This window comes from Hibiscus syriacus, unplaced genomic scaffold (assembly GCF_006381635.1).
Source record: "Hibiscus syriacus cultivar Baekdansim isolate YM2019G1 unplaced genomic scaffold, ASM638163v2 tig00112501_pilon, whole genome shotgun sequence".
NCBI classification, from domain to species: domain Eukaryota; kingdom Viridiplantae; phylum Streptophyta; class Magnoliopsida; order Malvales; family Malvaceae; genus Hibiscus; species Hibiscus syriacus.
Genome location: NW_024063348.1, coordinates 313155 through 332436, shown reverse-complemented (window position 1 = coordinate 332436; position 19282 = coordinate 313155). Strand labels below are relative to the sequence as shown.

General features: G+C 31.9%; 2 protein-coding genes and 1 pseudogene across 2 annotated transcripts; 2 read left to right on the top strand and 1 right to left on the bottom strand.

Annotated features, from left to right (window-relative positions):
• LOC120180799 (phytol kinase 1, chloroplastic-like) lies at positions 1-2943 on the top strand. Its single transcript, XM_039186094.1, has 6 exons — positions 1-303; positions 397-464; positions 589-720; positions 2070-2185; positions 2314-2428; positions 2716-2943. Exons 1-6 carry the CDS (start codon positions 16-18, stop codon positions 2900-2902), a joined length of 906 nt encoding a protein of 301 aa, XP_039042025.1. The 5' UTR covers positions 1-15; the 3' UTR covers positions 2903-2943.
• Positions 2944-4944: 2001 nt separating this feature from the next.
• LOC120180750 lies at positions 4945-8011 on the top strand (annotated as a pseudogene).
• A 1220-nt stretch (positions 8012-9231) lies between these two features.
• Positions 9232-11577, bottom strand: LOC120180774 (probable terpene synthase 9). The gene is made up of 7 exons (XM_039186073.1): positions 11412-11577; positions 11040-11295; positions 10551-10914; positions 10255-10473; positions 10038-10176; positions 9695-9943; positions 9232-9614 (listed from the first exon to the last, which is right to left on the bottom strand). Exons 1-7 carry the CDS (start codon positions 11517-11519, stop codon positions 9324-9326), a joined length of 1626 nt encoding a protein of 541 aa, XP_039042004.1. The 5' UTR covers positions 11520-11577; the 3' UTR covers positions 9232-9323.
• Positions 11578-19282: the final 7705 nt, after the last annotated feature.

Sequence of the window (19282 nt, the reverse complement as noted above, 5' to 3'; positions counted from 1 at the left end):
TCCTCCTCTGTTACGATGAGTCTTTCATTATCCTTCACTAATCCAATCTTAAGCCGCTATGTATATTCCGCCGCATTTTCTCATCCTTTTCCTCTTTCTCATCCCCATTTTCTGTTTCTCTCTCCTCACTCCCCTACCAAGTCCCGTTTTCATATTCTCTATCGCGTTCCCCAACGCGCCACAGCACTCTCAACCACCGCCTCTATCTTCCAAGACATCGCTGCTTCCGCCGCTGTCTTCGCTGGCGCTTATGCTCTCATTTTCACCTTCGATACTCTCACCCGAAAAGAACTCATTCAACAGGTTTCCTTTTTCCCTCTGTTAAAATATATTTTCCACTTTATCAAAAGCTTTAATTCATTTTTTCGTATTTTTGGGGGTTAATTATTTTAACAGAGTTTAAGTAGAAAATTGGTGCATATAGTATCTGGATTACTTTTTGCCATTTCGTGGCCAATATTCAGGTAAATTTTAGTATTTTTTTTCTATGCTGGAAAAATATTTATCTATCTATTTTTGTGAAAAAATCCATTCTGTTAATTAAATTGATTATTATTGTAGCTGATTCTTATTTATTTTGAAAAATAGCAACACCATTGAAGCTCGTTACTTTGCATCTCTGGTTCCACTTGTGAATTGCTTAAGGCTTGTAATTCATGGTCTCTCTTTGGCTGATGATCAAAGCTTGATCAAATCTGTAACTCGAGAAGGAAATCCCAAGTAATTTTTCTGATTCATATTAAGTATAATTTAGTGAATATCATTAAAAAAAATAAGTAGATAGAGATTAGCTTTTCATTTACATTATATTTGGTAAGTACGAAAATAAAAGGAAAATAAATAATTGAGGAAAAATATTATGTTTTTCCGATACATACAAGAAATTATTATTTTCATTTACATCCCATCTATATTCTATGCGACAACACCGGAAGTTGTCCCAATTCCCAAAGCATTCTATAGTTTCAATCCATTCACACTGTCATTTTCCAAAATTCTATTTCACTATTTTTGTATGCTTATTTTGGTAAAATTGTAGTTTTGGTCCTTATGATATACTCGAGTTTAAAAGAGAAAATAATTTTAGTGACCGAAAATGTCTTATAATATACTATTTTAACTATTTTTTTGGATTTGCGAAAATGACCAACAAATTTTAACGCAAACTCCAATTTCGCAAATCAGTTTCCAAATTCGCAACGCGATTTTCAAATTCGCAACGCGAATATGTAAATCGTAACGCGAATTTGTAATTCACAACACAGAAGTCAAACGCAACACAGAAGTCAAATTCACAAAGCGCTTTTATTTTCGCAACGCGTTGCGATTTTGGAGAATCGCGTTGCGAATTTGATAACCGCGTTGCGAATTTGATAACCGCGTTGCGATTTTGGAAACTGTGTTGCGAAACTAGAGTTCGAGTTGTGAATTTGTTGGTTATTTTCGCAAATCAAAAAAAAAAATGGTTAAAATCGTATATTATAAGGCATTTTCGGTCATTAAAGTTATTTTCTCGAGTTTAAAATTCATCAGTCTAAAAACACATGCAAAATAATATTCTATACAAAATAATGCTTCTCATCTCATTTTTGTATCGTATACTTAGTTTTATAAATTTACGTATAATATTTTTTTTATAAAAGATAATTTGTTTTATATGGATTTTAACATGTTATTTTGTATGTAATGCAATGGTTTATGCAATTTATCATAAATATTTGTTTTAGAAAATGATGTATTCGTATCCTATTTATATTAAGTTAATATAAAGTTTTTAATGTTAATATTTTTATGTAATTTTTAACACAACCAAATATATGTATTTTGTAGTGTTATTTATCTTAGATAGCATGTTTTATTTCTCACTTTAGTTAGATTATATGTTGATCCTTCAATTATGTTTAAATTAAAGATTTAATCTTTATATTTTTAGTGTGATATATAATATTGACACAATTTTAAAAGAAATCATATACCCATTTCGTGTTCATATTAATTTGTTGAGTAACATATCAAATAAGTTAATATAATCGGTTAATGATTTTTGGATTTCTTTTTTATAAATGCAGGGAGTTGCTTAGAGGGCCTTTATATTATGTGGTGATGTTGATGTTATGTGCTCTGTTGTTTTGGCGTGAATCTCCGGTTGGTGTCATCTCCTTGGGAATGATGTGCGGCGGAGATGGTATACAATTTCCTCTTGCATGGAAAATAATCAAAATATAAATAAAAACATAAATTAAACATAAACTCGTTATGATATAAATTATTGATTTTGTATAAGCATATAATATGTAGGCGTGGATTTTACAGGTTTTGCAGATATAATGGGAAGAAAATTTGGGTCGTCCAAGATTCCTTATAATCAAAATAAGAGTTGGGTTGGCAGCATTTCCATGTTTGTTGCCGGATTCTTCATTTCTACTGGGTGAGTTCCAAACATTTCCTACAATTTAGTCTGGGATGGATCGAGGGGAAGGGTTCGGCAATCGTCCATAAAATTTTCAAATTTTCTTATATTTGAGATTTTTTCAGTGTATTTTTTGACTAATAATTTATTTTCGTTCCCTAAAATTTTATATGTTCGTTACTCTTTAAAATTTTATAAGTTTACCCCTAACATAAAATATTACGTCTGTACATGAATTTAGTCTTTATATTCTTATTTAATCTTTATATTCTTAATTTTTCTGATGTGTTGGTGAATGAATGTAGGATGGTGTACTCGTATTCAGCTCTTGGATACTTCGAATTGGATTGGGGATATGCAATGCATAGGATTGCTTTAGTTTCTCTAGCGGCAACTGTGGTTGAATCTCTTCCAATTTCTAACTTAATAGATGATAATATTTCTGTTCCTCTTGCTTCCATGCTTGCTGCCTATTTCACTTTTACATACTAATTTCTTCTTTTTCTATCCTTGTATTCATTTTGTTTCTTTTACTTTTCAATGTAATGTTCAAGTTTAGATACGCTAAGCATTCGGCCTAAATTCAATTGAAAGCATGTTAATCTCCGGTTGTAAGTTAACACGCCACTGCCATTGTAGCATCGGCCCGATCTCTCGCAAAACTACGCTGCTATGGCCCCAATCTCCTGTTGAGGAAGCAATTGCAGCAGCAGCATCGGAGCAACGACCTGTCCCGTCAATGTTTATCTCAATCCATGCCGCCGACGGACACAACCATACACTTCTGCCATGTCTTTTACAAGCAGTTATGGGAGCAGCCAAGTTCTTGATTCTCCCAACACAAATCATTTCTTCCTACAACCGCAAGCTACGTTCTATCACCCTCCCTCATGCATCAGTTTGCGGTTCTCGAAAACTATTTGATTTTGTTGTTGCCCACAAATGCCAACATATAACACCAAATAAAAAACATCCTATTCATTCCGGTTCTGTACATAGTATTTAGGCCGACTAAGATTAACTATGATCCACTCCTTAATCAATATTCACAAACTCATCTTGAGAATAGCACATAAGAGGTAAAACAATTTAATTTGGATAAAAGATTGAAGTTGTTTTTGAAAGTTGAAATATCATCGGACTTGCGACCAATTTCATGACAGTCATCTATGAGTCGAGATGTTTTCTAATAAAAGGATCGAATGTAAGTTATTTTGAAAATACATCTTGAAATAACTCAATTAGACATCGAAAATTCAAAAAAAGTCTGTTTTAGTGAAGAAAACACAAACATAAAATTAAATATGAGTTTAATATAATATTTTTAAATTATTATCAATTTTCATTATTTTAGTAATGATTAAATTCAATCAAGGCCTATTCATTATGTATTTTAGGTAATATATTTTATCATTTATTTTATTTAGGGATGATTCTATTTGTTTTTATAGTATATTCGAATTGCTTATTATTCAAGCAAACTAATTACTCAAATAAAAGACTTGGTTTTTTAAGATTTTGAAGCTCATGAATAATCACTCTTCTTATTTAATCTTCATAAATCCAACAATTAATAAATAATTTTTTGTTCAAAAGTCTTTTAAGGGTTTTTCTTCCTTATTCAAGAATTTTATCTTGTTTTTGTTTTAGAGAGTAAAAATCCAATTACGTTACCACGTGTTGGATATCCTTCTCCACCGTCTAGATGACTAAAGTTAACTATCATTGAAGGGTTAGAAGTTTATATATATTAGCTCAAATCAGCAGAAGAAAATTTCCTTTGTTTATATCTTCAGATCTTTGACCAAATATGTCATTTGGGATTTATTGTCTTCAACTTTATGTTGTTGAAGTAGGATGAACTATATAAGACATGGGGTGCAAAGCAGAATAATTGACTTTCCAGATACCGATCCTTTTTAGCTTATCGGTTAAGCTCTCTATTGACAATGAAATACACAGGAAAATCAACTGGATTTGTGAATATATAGATTTTGTGTTGGCTAGATATGTCAATGCAATAGAAAAGTCTCTCGAGGAATCGTAGGGCTCATGCTGCTGTTTTGGTTGAGAATTGCTGCTTTCTGTTAGCATTGAAGCTGCTCAAGGTAACATTACAGAGTTGAATTAAAAGTCCCATTTTACCGGCTCTGTTCCATTATTTTATAATTATTCCATGTCGATTAGTAACAAATTACAAAAGTAGCTAGAATACACTTTTGAGTCGACACTTACAACATTACTCCTTTTTTGTTTTGTTTGAACTGGTAAGCTATCTGAATAGAGATTGGCTTGGGAAGACTCGAGCTTGATTCTCAAGCATATTGACAGTTTTTCTCTGGGAGATAATGTGAATGAGAGAATCAGGCCTAAATCAAGAATAAAGGTAGAGGATTTTGAGTAAAGAGCTAGTGAATCTCGCCTTGACTTGTGGCATGGTTTGTTTGAAATCAAGAGACGATGTGAGTCATATGACATAGTTCTTGCTCTCCCCACTTCTTCCACATTGTTTTTACGAATTCTAAAAAGTTGTAATGGAAGAGTTGATTGCCGACAAAGTTCCACTCGTATGATTCTTGGGTTTACTGCACTTAGATGGAACAAGGAAATTGACTTCCATGAACTATTGTTACATTTAGAATAAAATGAACTAAGCTCATCTCTTATTGACCAACGAATTGCAGGAGGTACCTAGATATGGTGCAAATCGGGTCCTTTAAAGCATTGTTGTGATTAAACTATATTACCAGACTATCTTATTTGTTTTCTAATTTATTTTTTTATTAGGTTTATACCACTAATATTTTTTATGGAAATGGACTAGATTGCTAAGGTGTTAAATTAGACTGTAATTTAGTTATTTTCAAATGAATTCTATATTATGCGGGCATGGGTATGAGTCTGATATGAATGTGTTGAACCTTTTTTCTATATATTTGAGGTACTTTGGGGGGTTTGGAAGGAAGTTGGACATGCACACCCAATATCTAGTTTTGTGTCATGCATCTTTTTATACTGATAATAAATAAACAAGATTGAGGGAGTGTAAGTCTTTTGCTTCATTCACTACGTATTTAGACCTGATTTTTTCCGGTGAATGTTCTGTGTTTTAAAGTTTACGTTATATGTTAATTTTTGTTTGTTTCTGAAATCTATTCTCATGTTTGCTTGAAATGCATCATGGTCCAGGGAGATATCTTTTACCTATTTTAAGAAACGAAGAACCCGTACACCATGCAAGGGGATATCGGGGTTGCAAAAAGTGTCGATAAAGGAGCAACATGGCAACAACTGGGCATTGCCTTGGATGAGGAATGGCATCTCTCATACCCATATGTCTTCAATTATCATGGCCAAGTAAGACTATCGATATCTTTCGTTTGTTTTCTTTTTTACCATCTACATTAGGTTTGATTTACATGAAATTGTTGCTTAATATCAACAACTTTAACAACCCTATGATTTCATAATATTGGAAAACAAGATGGAACATAACTGGTGCAATCTAATACGACATGGCCAAAGTAGTGTTGAACATGAACATATAGGCTCGTGAAATCGCTAGCATGCCTAATTAGTTGACACAAACCCGAACACGACAGATTCAGATATGGTATGAGGGAATGATCCTCCATTTTAAAATTATTTTTGTACATGCCCATGTCGTACCATACAAGCATCCAAAATTCACCCTCAAGTCCAAATAACATAAAATTTTTGAACACCAATCTTTCTAGTTTCTAGGATTGGCCAGTTAAAATGTCACTGTTTCTCATAGTAATCAAGTACCATCATATTGTTTTTTTTTGGATAATTAAGTACCATCATATTGATGATAGTCATATTGTTTACTCCGTACGTTATCTCGTTTATTGGCAGAATTGTCTGTTGTTTTGCCCGTGACTACAGGTATACATGATGCCCGAAATCAGTCAGAAATTAGAACTTCGTCTGTACCGAGTAACCAATTTTCCCTTAGAGTGGGAATTGGATAGGATCATCATGAAGAAGCCCTTTGTTGATCCATTTTATCGATCATGATGGAGAGTACTGGCTTTTTGGCTCAGAACACTGCTATTTCGGAACAACGAACCGACAGTTGGAAATTTCGTATAGCAGCTCACCCCTTGGTCCTTGGGAACTACACAAGAAGAACCCTATTTATAATACTTACAGTAGTTTTGGGGCTCTTAAAGGGGGACGACCATTTAGGTATAATGGAAATCTTTATCGGATTGGTCAGGACTGCGGAGAAACATATGGACGACGTGTGTGGATTTTCAAGGTCGAAGTTCTAGTTGATTACAAGGAAATGTTGAAGTTCCGTTTCCCTTTGAAGAGTACAGTAAGGGTCGGAATGCCTGGAATGGTGCCCGGTATCATCATCTCGACATCGTTTACTTCTTGGCTGTGCTTCAGTTGCAGCAGTTGCTGGCCTCATTCTGTTGTTAGGTGTCCTAGTAGGAGCAGTGAACTGCATTATCCCCCTTAACTGGTGTTCAGATTACTCGAGAAAGAGAAGTGATTCTCTTATTGCTTGGGAAAGAGCAAATGTAGTTTCCTCGAAACAGAGACGGATTGTCAGCCGCTTAAATCGAGCACCTTCATATCTGCTAAGCTGGATAAAACCGAACACTTGTGCTCGAAGATCAGTTCTAGCCCTGGTATTTGCTTTAGGAGTTGTGCTTTCTTGCACAGGTGTTACCTTCATTTACGGAGGCAGTGGACCATATTCATGGAAGGGTCAGCTTTCGCAGTTTACATTATTAACAATGTCTTATGATGCTCGTCTCTGGAATTTGAAAATGTTTGTGAACCATTATTCAAGGTTTGCTTCGGTAAAAGAAATCGTTGTGGTCTAGAACAAAGGGATACCTCCTAAGTTGAGTGATCTCGACTCAGCAGTACCTGTTCGGATCAGAGTTGAGGGTCAGAACTCCCTCAATAATCGATTCAAGATTGACCCGCGCGTTGATTGAGACTCGTGCGGTTCTTGAGCTTGATGAAGATATAAAGATGTTATTGAGCGTGGATTTATGTTGTGGCGGCAACATCCTGATAGGATTGTAGGATTCTACCCACGGTATGTCGACGGGAACCAATTAGAGTATAGCGGTGAGAAATATGAAATAAGGGTTATTATAATATGATTCTTAGAGGGGCTGCTTTCATCGATAGTCAAGTAGCCTTCCAACGGTATTGGAGTGAGCAAGCTAAGCTGGGAAGAGAAGTGGTCGACGCCTATTTTAACTGTGAGGACGTGCTCATGAACTTCTTGTATGCGAATGCAAGCTTGCATAAAACAGTTGAATATGTGAGGCTTGCTTGGGTAATAGATACATCAAAACTTTCAAGTGCAGCAATCAGCCGAGACACAAACGGGCATTACAAAATAAGAAGAGAATGCCTTAGGAAATTCACTGATATGTATGGTAGTATGAGTGACCGGCGATGGGAATTCAATTCCCGGAAGGATCGTTGGGATGTATAGCACGAAAGCAATAGCTTCTAGAGTGGCTGGTCCTACAGTTCCGACTCGTTCATCAGATTCTCACTGACGGTGATGGGTAAATTCGCGTCTCCCCTCAATCTGAGCTGTTGATATTAGATTGCACATTGATCATCAGGTTTTAGAAAGTTTAATACAGGTTGATTAGTCCCCTTTTCTTAATTAGAAACAATAATATCTGATAACGAAATGTTTAGATCTGTTGGATTTAGTCATGGTTCAATAAATATATTGGATAAGCATGATTGAGAAAAATAATGACATTACAATGAAAAGCAAAATATACATTCAAATCTATAGAGTATGTCCTCTTAAAATTGTTCCAATTTGGACGTGCATGTCCATGTGCATGTCTAGGGTTTAGACAGATACTCGTGGGCCATACATTATTGCTTTATTAAACAGAAAGTTTATCCTTTCCGACGTAATCTAAGACCACGACTTACATGTCTCTGTCTCTGACTTTGAACTCCTTTGGTTTGGATTCATGTTTGACGGCAGTAGATTTTTGAGGATAGACAACTGTATATTATTATATATGTTTCTTGTAAACTTTTATTTAAATGGATGTCCCTTTTTTCCCATATGTATGGGGTAAGGGGGAGGTAAGATAGTAGGCTGCCCCCAACACCAGGTTGAGAGCAACTTCCGTAGGAGACCTCCAAATTTTATTTAAAATATACATAAATAAAATCTTAAAATTAACACAATCGAATGAAATTTGAATTTAAGTTAAACACTTGCCCAACCTTAGTCCTACTTGCATCTGCCTGGTATTGATGATTGACTTCATGCCCCTATCAAATAGTAAGAGAACAACAATAATAAATGGAGGGGGGGACTATGCTTACCCATGATATGGGAATATTTAAAATAAAATTTGAAACAAATGCTATTAGAACATGTAAGATTTTTATAACATAAAATGATAATGTCTTAAAAATTTTATAATACAACATGATATGAGTATGTTGTGTACATAAATCTAGGGAAAATTATATCTTATTTAAGTCACATCAAAACCATGACTCCATTACATCAATTTGCGTTGTCAAAATAAAGAGGCTACACCCGACAAGGCTGACAGTAGTTTTATGAGCACGTTTGACTTTTATACAGTTTAACGAAACGGAAAAGGATGAATATTCGAGTTGGATTCATATGTAATGAAAATTTTAAGTTAATTGAATTTATTATTGTTATTTTATAATTTGTATTTTTTTAAAATTAAATGTATAAAAATTAAATTAAGTTAAATTAAATATGTTCAATAACTAATTAAAACAAAATCAATTACTTTTGTTCAAGACAGAATATTGAATCCCAAACTCTTTATTCAACACGTCCATTTTTTTGCATTAAACCAAATATTGAAATCGAAAACACACGCACATTATTTGTAATCTAAAATGGAATAGGCTTAAGAATAGATGAAACAATACAATCTTTAGTGACACCGGTTGATGTCCCAACTCCATCGCCATGCTGGTACATGCATTGCGCAGTTCGAGCCATGTTCTTAGCTAAATTCACCATCACTTGAGGGAAACAATTATCCACAACTTCTTCATTCATCTTCTTCCACGCATAGCTTATCAGTTCTTTTACGTGATCTCTTGCTTCTTCTTCCGATACTCCTTTTTCGATCATGTAACTCTGCACCGCCTTCGGTATGTCCCCTCTTTCCATCTCCGCCTTCAAAATCAAAAGAAAAACATCACATTTTGCAGTGATGGTCTGCAAAATCAAGTGTCGAAGAACAATATATATGTTACCTTGGAAGTACCAAGATCATCGCTGAGTCGAGTAACGAGAGATGACCAGTAAAACAACTGGGAATAATCCTCGAGACAATTCGGAAACCGATCAGCAATGGAGTCTACCTCCACAAAACAAAGAAGAACCAACCCTCCAAGACTTCCAATTGAAACCCATCCATTTTCTATATATTCATTAAAAGTTGGAGTTTGACCTCCGTAAAACCATCTGGCTTCTGTGATATGTGCTCTGCAGAGTATAGCCCACTGCAACTCGCAGAAATAAACAAACATATCAGTTGCATCAAATTAATTAACAGTCGAATCTACGAAACGTTGACTCTCGGGTTCTCCGTGTTACCTGTTCTTTGATGTATGGCAGAACGTCCAGGCCATGGTCATTCATGGTCTGTTGGGCTAATTCATTAGTGAAGTCCGACATGGCCGAGAACATTACTCTCATGTACTCTGGTAGTTCTTGGACGGCCTTCACATCCCACCTATTGTGAAACCAATTAATCAGGGGATGCAAATTTAGTGAACCAATTGAATAATTATAACTGAAAGAATGTTAGTACCCTGTGACAGCTTTGGTGAAACGTTCGAGTTCGTCGAGTGATCCGTAAATGTCGTAGATGTCATCGACTACGGTTGCTAGGCATGCATATTTAGTGAAGCAGATCCTGCATTTCGCATATTGGGGCTCGAAGCTCAAACCAGTAGCCCAGAAATATATTTCCATCAAACGGTCTCGGCTGAAACTAAGCTTCTCCTTGAAGTTCAATTCCCTCCACCACCTGTTTTCATGAATTATAAACTTTTATCCAAAACTAAAATCGATGTTGAAAAGCATAGATTAAGTAAATGTTGTTACTCTGCAAGTTGTTTCAGTTCTTGCTGGTAAGCTGATTGGACAAGATTGTAGTTTAACTTAGCAAGGTCGAGCAAAACTGAGCTCTTTGAATCATCCATGGCGTAGGAGTCAATGAAGTTTCGTGCTTCGACCCTTTCCATCCTCCAATGAAGTGGAACTTCCAATGACCGTACAATTTGCTTAGCCTTAACTTCCTCCATTTTTCCTAGTAAAATCTTGAGACTTTGATTGCTAAAACATTTGGCTTCTTCCAGGATTTCTTCGCCTTGTATTGCCATGAATGAAGCTTCGTTCAAGCTCAAAAGCTCCTCAACGTCTCCACTCATGAACTTCCCATCTCCACCTTTGAATTTAGCCAACACATCTGTCCAATTTCACCGTAATAATTTGATTCATATTTTGGTCATATCGAATCTGTGTTCAAAATTCGAACACTTTCGTGCATATTCTTCATAGGCTAATAAAATAAAAGAAAAACTAAGTAACGACCTGCAGTAACGGGATAACCATTCTCTCGTAGGAGTCGAAAACGCACTGCAACTGTGGAAAGATCGTAGGAGACAAGATTTTGATCTACATTCAGTTGATCCAAAGCCTGTTGAATCTGTTGCTGAAAATGGTAGGCCACTCCAAGCCTCTTCAACGAATCAATTAGCTTTAACAAGGAAGCTATGCCTTTCGTCGAGCCAAGCAATTTTCCAACTTTTTGTTTCAGATCCTCCAATTGCGTACCATAGAGTTCATACTAAAAGTAAAAACATATATGGATTAATTAAAGTTTGATTATCGATTGAGTTCAATAAATTCAACATGATTCAAATTCGAACAGATAAATGAAGAATTGGAACGCCAATCACTTACAGTGTATGGAGTAGTGAAGGATTTGATGGCAGTGGGATCCCAAATAGTGGGATGATAGTTAGCTGATCGGCGCTGCTCTTCTTCGGCGGATTGGGGTGTTGGTGCCATTGGGAATTAAGTTACAGGAATGCTAACTTTCTGGATATATTGTAAGTTTAGAACTGCTGTGGAACGTACTTGAACTTAGATTCCATTATATAGAGGTTGTAGACGGTCAAGATATTTTTCAACGTTAAATTAAATGATGTTTCCTATGGTCTAATAATTGAGCCGGCTCATGGTAAAAAAGAAAATTGAGGGGTCTTATTAAAAAACATTATTCTCCCATTAAATTTATTATTTTTTAAAATTTTAATTTTAATTATTTTAAATTATTATTCTTCATCGGTGGTATCATCTGAAATCATAAAGGTAGATGGCTACTAGGATATTAAAGGACGGACACAATATTTTATGTTTGGAATAATGAATTTATAATAAAATATATAAAATTTTAAAAATTTTAAGAGTAGCGACTGCTCTCACCCGCGGATATCATAGAACAGTTGGCATCACCTATATCCTACAACCTGAATTGCGGAGATTGTTCACTGTATGATGCTATGGACTTACTTGAGAAGATTTAAATTCAAACAGATTTTTTAACTGCGGTGAAGTTCATTGAAGAAGTCGACTCTTCTCTAAGTCTTTTCTTCCTCGTTTGGGTTATTCATCAACTACGAGAATGTGTATGAATCTGATATCATTCAGATATCCCGTGAATGTAATATGTTTGTCGATGATATTGTCAAATTGTCATTATTGAAATGTATCAAAACCCACCTTTTAACTTTGCTTTTATCGTCTCTTTAAAATATTCTTAATCTTGATATTTTAAGAAGTTTATACTGTAAATTTGTCAAAATTTAATTTTGCAGATTAGATTTTTTTTTATTTAAAAAGTTACTTAAATAAAAAATTAGTTGGCCCTATTCTCATATATAATAGAGTAAGAGGGAGGTAGGGTAGTAGGCTGGCCCCCAACGCTAGGTTGAAAGTGACTTCCGTAGAAGACCTCCGGCAATTATGAATTGCCTACTGTGGGACTCGATCCCACAATCATAAAATTAAGAGTCTTACGCTCTACCAACTGAATTAGACGGTCAATTAATTATTAAATAAAGGTTTTAAAATATTTTTAAAAATTTTATCAATAATGATTTTTTAATAATAAAAAGTAAAATTATAAAAAAAATTAACTACTAAAAAATAATAAATAATAATAAGACGAAAAGAGCTATATGATTGAGCTGTATTCATTAATGCTATATTATTAAAGATTGCGGCTGGCTGCTTGTTGACAATTACGAAAATGAAAAACTAACTCTATTCCTGGAAGGACGTGACGATCGACTGACGGCAACTCCATGGCCAGGGGAAGTCTTACGTGCGTCAACCTATTATACAACTAAGGATAAACGTTGCCAAAAATATTATTATTTTTTTAATATTTTTGGTAAAAAATTACCTAAAACATTATTATTTCTATTGAAAATGTTATTATTGGGTATTTTACCGAGTTTGTTAACATATCTAATAAAGCGCTACCTAAACATTATTTTATCTATCAGAAATGTTAATATTAGATATTTTACCGAAAATGTTAAAAAACATTAATGTTTTAGGTAATTTTTTACTGGAAATGTTAAAAAATAAAACATTTCTGGTAGCGTCTTTCTTCAGACGTATATTAAGACTGTCGTTCTGTAGAATTTCCTCATGCACGTGCAACCCCTTTCGTGCTTTCATCCTAGTAGTAGATTGGAGTGATATGCATTTGATCGAATCGAGTAGAATTTTTTAAATTAGTTGATTTGATGAATCATGTTTTATAATTTAGATTTTAATTAAAAAAATTTGAGTCAAGTTTATAAAATTTGAGCCAATGCAAATTAAATTGTTTAAGTTTTTGTTTAAATTTGATTGTAAATATTTATAATGTTATGATAATAATTGATTTTAATTTAAATGATTTTCTATAACTATAACTATATATATATATATATTCATATTTTTCATATGTCATATGTATATATCATACAAAGTTGAAGGAGTCAACTTGAACTTGAAAATCAATATATTAATTATTAAAAATTTTGTGTCATATTTTATAATCCAATTTTTATTTAGAATTTTTTTGAACGTAATTAAATTTATGAAATTATGAGTCGAATTAAATTAAAATATTTAACATCAAATTAAATCAAATATATATTGTTTTGAATTAAATCAAAATTTGTTCACCTCTGATAGTGGATAACAAAACCAACTTGATTTCTCTCGGTTCACATTAATTAAATGTTTAAATCTAGGATAAGCAAGTAGGGCTATATTCAAGATATTTTATAGTCAAATTAAAATTCATTAATAATATGTAAAAAAGGAGAAGGTTACTGATAGTATAAAAAATCCAAGATCCTTTTTTAAAACTAAATAAATTTTACTTTAAAAAGACAACAAAAAATAGGCTTAATAGTATGTGAAGTTTACAAACTTTCTAAAAGAATCAATATGGTGATCAAATTATTTTTACACTTAATGTGAATCTTAAATTAAAAAAATAAATAAATGTGACTCTTTGACCAACAGTTTCTATCATCGATCGTTATGATGTTGATGTGGTAGTTTACAGTATTAACATAACGATTTACGACGCTGATGTGATTGTCCACAATGATTGTTGACATAGTGTATATGGATTGAATTAATTTTTTTTATTGAATTCAAGGGTCAAGTTAATTTTTTTTTAAGTTTAGAGCTTTATTTATTTATTTTTAAAAATAAAAATTATTTTCAATTTAAGATATAAAATAAGATATTCAAATATTTAAAAAAATAAATATTAAAAATAAAAATAAGATTTTAATTGAAAATATATTATAATATTTTTAAATGAGATTATATATTTTATCATTAGTTTAAATTCAATTACTATAAATTTAATAAAGAAGTGTAGCACTTAAAAAAAAGTAACCTGTTTTCAAATTCCTCACCCGCTAACCATTCAATTCATTTTGTTTATTATCCTTTTCCATGGCTAATCGACTCATGCTAAGAAATATACCGATTTTGATGCATAATATACAATTTTAGTACATATTTTAGTTGGTACACCACCACGGCCAATGTAAAAGAAAAGACCAATTATCCAAATAAAAAAGCAATCCGAAGAGGACAAACCATTTTTTTTAATATTTATATATTTAAAAAAATTAATAATTATTTTTTATTTTTAATATTTTATTTTTTAAATATTTGAATATTTTCATTCTTCATATTTTAAATTTAAATAATATTTTATTTTTAAAAATATTAAATAAGTTATTGAAATTAAAAAAATCAATTTAACGCTCAAAATCGATAAAAAATTGATTCAATCCATATGTGTCACATTATCAATCACCATATACCGACATGTCATCATCTCAACAGTCAACAACATAAATTATTGATAAAAAAGCTACATTGGATTTTTTCTAAATTTGAGACTCATATTAAGTATAAAAATAATTCGATGGTCATATTAATTTTTTTTGAAAATATTTGAGAGACTCAAATATTATTAAGCCAAAAATATTATAAATGTAAAACTCAATATAGACTAAAATTTCAAGTTGGACAAAAAGTAATGCTAATTAATGGTGATCAAAGGTCAAATTCGGCCGAAACATTAGTTTCTTATCTCCAGCCGCAGGAGTTCAGCAATTGGCTTTTCTAATGTCGGCCGGGCTTGACCTAAAACCAAAAGCTAACTTTAGGTCAATACTTATTATTCGTCCAAATTGTAAGGAATACAAATCTAGAAATTAAGAAAATCTTTTGAAAATTTTTAACGCTCAACATCTATTTTAAATTCATGTATATATTTTAAGTCTAAATTTATTTTAATTTGAATCTCAATATATATAGATTTTTAATATTTTTATGATTTACATTTAGATATATTTTAGTCAATAATTCTTTATTTATTCATTAGAATAATTAATCTTAATTTTATTTATATGGATATATTTAAGATTATTGTAATTATAATTAATCTTAATTGATATATGATACAAGATATACTGTGTCATTTTTTTTTATTTTTTTAAAAAGTTATTGAATGAGTAAAAATAGACATTTAAGATTAATAAGAAAAAATAAGAAAAATATTTATAGAAAATAAATAAATAAATAATCTCAATCATCTATTTTTATTTATCTAAAAATCCTAAAAACATATAAAATTAAATGATAGACATTATGTGTAAGATCCTAATTTTATATAAGATAAAATTTATATATTAATAATAAACAATTATATCGATAAAGACACGTATATTTTTCCTCAACTAAGATAAGCATAAAAGTAAGAACTTTTTTGAATTTTATTATTAAATTGTGAATCAAAGTTGTGTATCTTTAGCCGCCATGCTTATCCAACAAAAGTGGTCTCATAACAATTTTCTTTTTAGGGTATAGTACACTTAAACGGTTTGATTATAAGATGTTATTTTATTAAGTTTTTTAATTATTAAAAATTATAAAATGATCATCTAATTATTTATTATGTTGTAAACTCATCATTTTTCATTAAAAAATAACGATCATTTGAGTTAGACGTTAACATAGCGACTGAGATATGATAGTTGTTTGAGAATATGAGATCGGCCTTTATCATGTATCAATCAATAAGTTAACGTCCAACTCAAATTGTCGTTAATTTTTTAACGGAAAAGGACGAGTTTAGAATATAATAAATAGTCAGGCGACCATTTTATAACTTTTAATAGTCAAGTGACTCAACATAATAACTTTCTATAGTCAGATGATCATTTTATAACTTTTATTAGTCGAGAGACTCAACAAAATAGTCTATTATAATCATGAGACCATTTGTGTACTTTACCTTTTTTTATTAATGTAGGGTACTTAAAAATACAAGTAATAATATATGTTCTAAAGACTCTCAACTATTAGACAATGAATACTCAAATAACCTATAACTTTTGGTACTTAAACCTGAGACCTCTTAAAATAAAAATCATTCTTTTAATTATTGAAATCACTTATTTTATGCATCTCTTAACAATTAACAGAAAATAAAAGGGACGCAAGATGGGATTCAAATTAACCTCTTTAATAAAGAAGCAATTTATTTAAGTAATGTAAAAAGATTTTGTCTTTACAGTATTACTTTTTTTGTTTTTAATGTACGTTTTTTATAATTATTTTTTTTATCTTTTGATATATTTTTTAATTTTATATTTTGATCGTTTAGTACTTTGGTAAGTTTTATCGTTTATTTTTGGATTTATATAAAAAATGTGCTCAAATTATACATATTTTTCATTAGGTGTCTAAGTTTTTTTGTAGAATAAATGTTTAACGTTATAAATGTTATCATTTTAAATGTCTGGTCCGTGACGACTGTTAAAATATTTCATTAAAAATCAACCAATCAATCCATATTTGACACTTGGCCTAATTTTTAATTACCTTTAAGATTTTACAAATAAAATTTATAATTTTTTAGAAAACCCTCGATTTTCTTCTTCTTCAGAAAATACCTCAAAACTTATAAAATCCCATGCAAGTTGCAACACCGGCGAGCCGCTGGCCACCATCACCAATCCATCTAAATGGGCCCATCTACACTTTCGTGGATTACAAATTGAAATTTACAATTTGCAAATTGATTTGCAGCGCAAATTGCAAATTCATTTGCGGCCACCTTGTACACGACGGTGCTTCACTGGCGAATCCACGTAACGGCAGCAAAGACGAGCAGATTCTTCTTGTTAGTAAAAACCGGTGAGACCCGAGATTGCATTCTAATTGGAAATTAAGAATTTAGGTATTAGAGTCTAGGGATTTGGATATTGGAATTTAGAAATTTGGGGCAATGATAACTGACAAGGAGATATCCGACGGTGGAGGTCCGGAAATGGGTGGGTAAGCGGCTGACAACAACGACGGCAGGGTTGATTGGCAATGAGTTGATGCTTTAAGATTAGGATTAAGGTTATGGATTTTGGTTTTTCTTTTTTACTGCAATTTTAGAGAAATAGGATTTTTTTAAATAATTTTAAAAAAATTATACGAATGTGACATGTATCACTTTTTAACAGTGTTACGGTTGAGACACTTAAAATAATAACATTTGTAACATTTATAACGTTAGACATTTGGATTGACTGAAAAATAGTTTAGGCACCTAAAGATCGAAAAAAATACAGTTTGAGTACTTTTTTTTTAATATTAAGCCTTTATTTTTCTTAAGATTTGATTTGATGTTGCTGCGACTGATCAAGATAACGCTCATTTGTTATTCCGTCGATTTTTCATGTTTTGGATCCTCGAATTATATTTGGATACGTAGTCTACGTTCGTAGATGATTGTCTCATGATACTCGACTTTGATTTGTATTTGTCGATAATCTTTCAATAGTTTTATACATTGTTGTAGTTCGTTTGTCGTAGTAGCTATATAACTACTTATTATTTGAGGTTTTTGAGATGTATTTTTTAGTTTTTCATTGTATAGTCCATATATGATATTAAATAATTTGTTTATTGTCTTAACGATTATAGAAAAATATTTCAATTATATGTTTAGTTCATGATTCTATTTGTGAATTCTTATTGTAATTTTGAATTCTTTTTTAATAAAATTAACTACTTCTTATGTATAGAAGTATATAGGTTTTTTAGATCGGAGATTCGAATGCGTAACAGATAAAAATGTCTAAACGGTACACTATAATAAGAAAAGCATACAAACATATAATAATTGTATTTTTTTAAATAATTCCATTTTCATTATCCAAGAAAGCAGGAAACCTGCTACATAAAACAATTTGCTACATATACATCAACTTAGCACTTGATGTGTAACCAACAAAAACAACGAAGAACAAGAGAACAAAAACACCCCAACTTAAGAGATATCCCAATTTACATAGAGGGCGTCATTTCTCGAGTTAACTGTGCTCATAGTCTAGCCATTCAGCCGAATCTGGATGGCTTCTTTAACATCTTTCAACAAATCATCCACTAATCTTGCTTTACCCACAAACAACCTGCTATTTCTCTCCTTCCAAATGACATACACATGAACAGCCAATGCAAGTTTAAACACTTTCACAAGAAGAGACTTTCCTTCCAAGCAATGAATAGCCCATACTAATTCCTTGTCCCAATAGCTAACTCTACAATTTACACCACATAAAGTAAGTATGACACCCCATAACTCTCTCGCAAAATCACACTCAAAGAACTAATAATCGTATTTTTATAGAACATAAAAACAGTAATAGTTTTTATTTTTACTATTTTAAAAAACTAGATTAATATTTTATTTTTAAATAATTAAATATTCAAATTAAATTGATTTTTTTAAAGAGATTGTTTATTTTTAAATAATTAAAAAAAATAAAATTTACATATAATTTTAGATTTACCTCTAACATTCATTTATATGTTTGATTGTTCAGATTCGAACACGACTGCCACAGCAGTCTCTGAACCATCACCGGACAGTTGCACGGAGCCGTTACTAACCTCGAGTTATAGCTACGGCCCCGGGATACCGGAACTGCCTCTCATTAATTGAAGGAAATAAAAAGGTTTATCCTCTTTCTACTTTCATACTAACTTTTGTCTGTGTAGATTTCATTTATGTAAAAGATTGTTCGTTGTCTTAAGAAGGTGTTCGTGCAGTCGGCTATTGCAGCGCTATGCATTACGTTTGTTAACAAAGTCTGCATTGGTACCTTAGCAAAGGAACATTTTATCAATCGTTTCTTTTTCATTCCGTTATCCTTTTTCCCTCTTTAGATAGTCCGACTAAT

Coding starts and splice junctions, on each gene's coding strand:
- LOC120180774 (XM_039186073.1), bottom strand. CDS start 11,519: ATGGCACCAACACCCCAATCCGCCGAAGAAGAGCAGCGCCGATCAGCT. Junction 10,177..10,254: donor TTCACCAAAGCTGTCACAGG/GTACTAACATTC, acceptor GTTTCACAATAG/GTGGGATGTGAAGGCCGTCC. Junction 9,615..9,694: donor ATGATCTTGGTACTTCCAAG/GTAACATATATA, acceptor TTGATTTTGAAG/GCGGAGATGGAAAGAGGGGA.
- LOC120180799 (XM_039186094.1), top strand. CDS start 16: ATGAGTCTTTCATTATCCTTCACTAATCCAATCTTAAGCCGCTATGTA. Junction 304..396: donor GAAAAGAACTCATTCAACAG/GTTTCCTTTTTC, acceptor TTATTTTAACAG/AGTTTAAGTAGAAAATTGGT. Junction 2,429..2,715: donor GGATTCTTCATTTCTACTGG/GTGAGTTCCAAA, acceptor GAATGAATGTAG/GATGGTGTACTCGTATTCAG.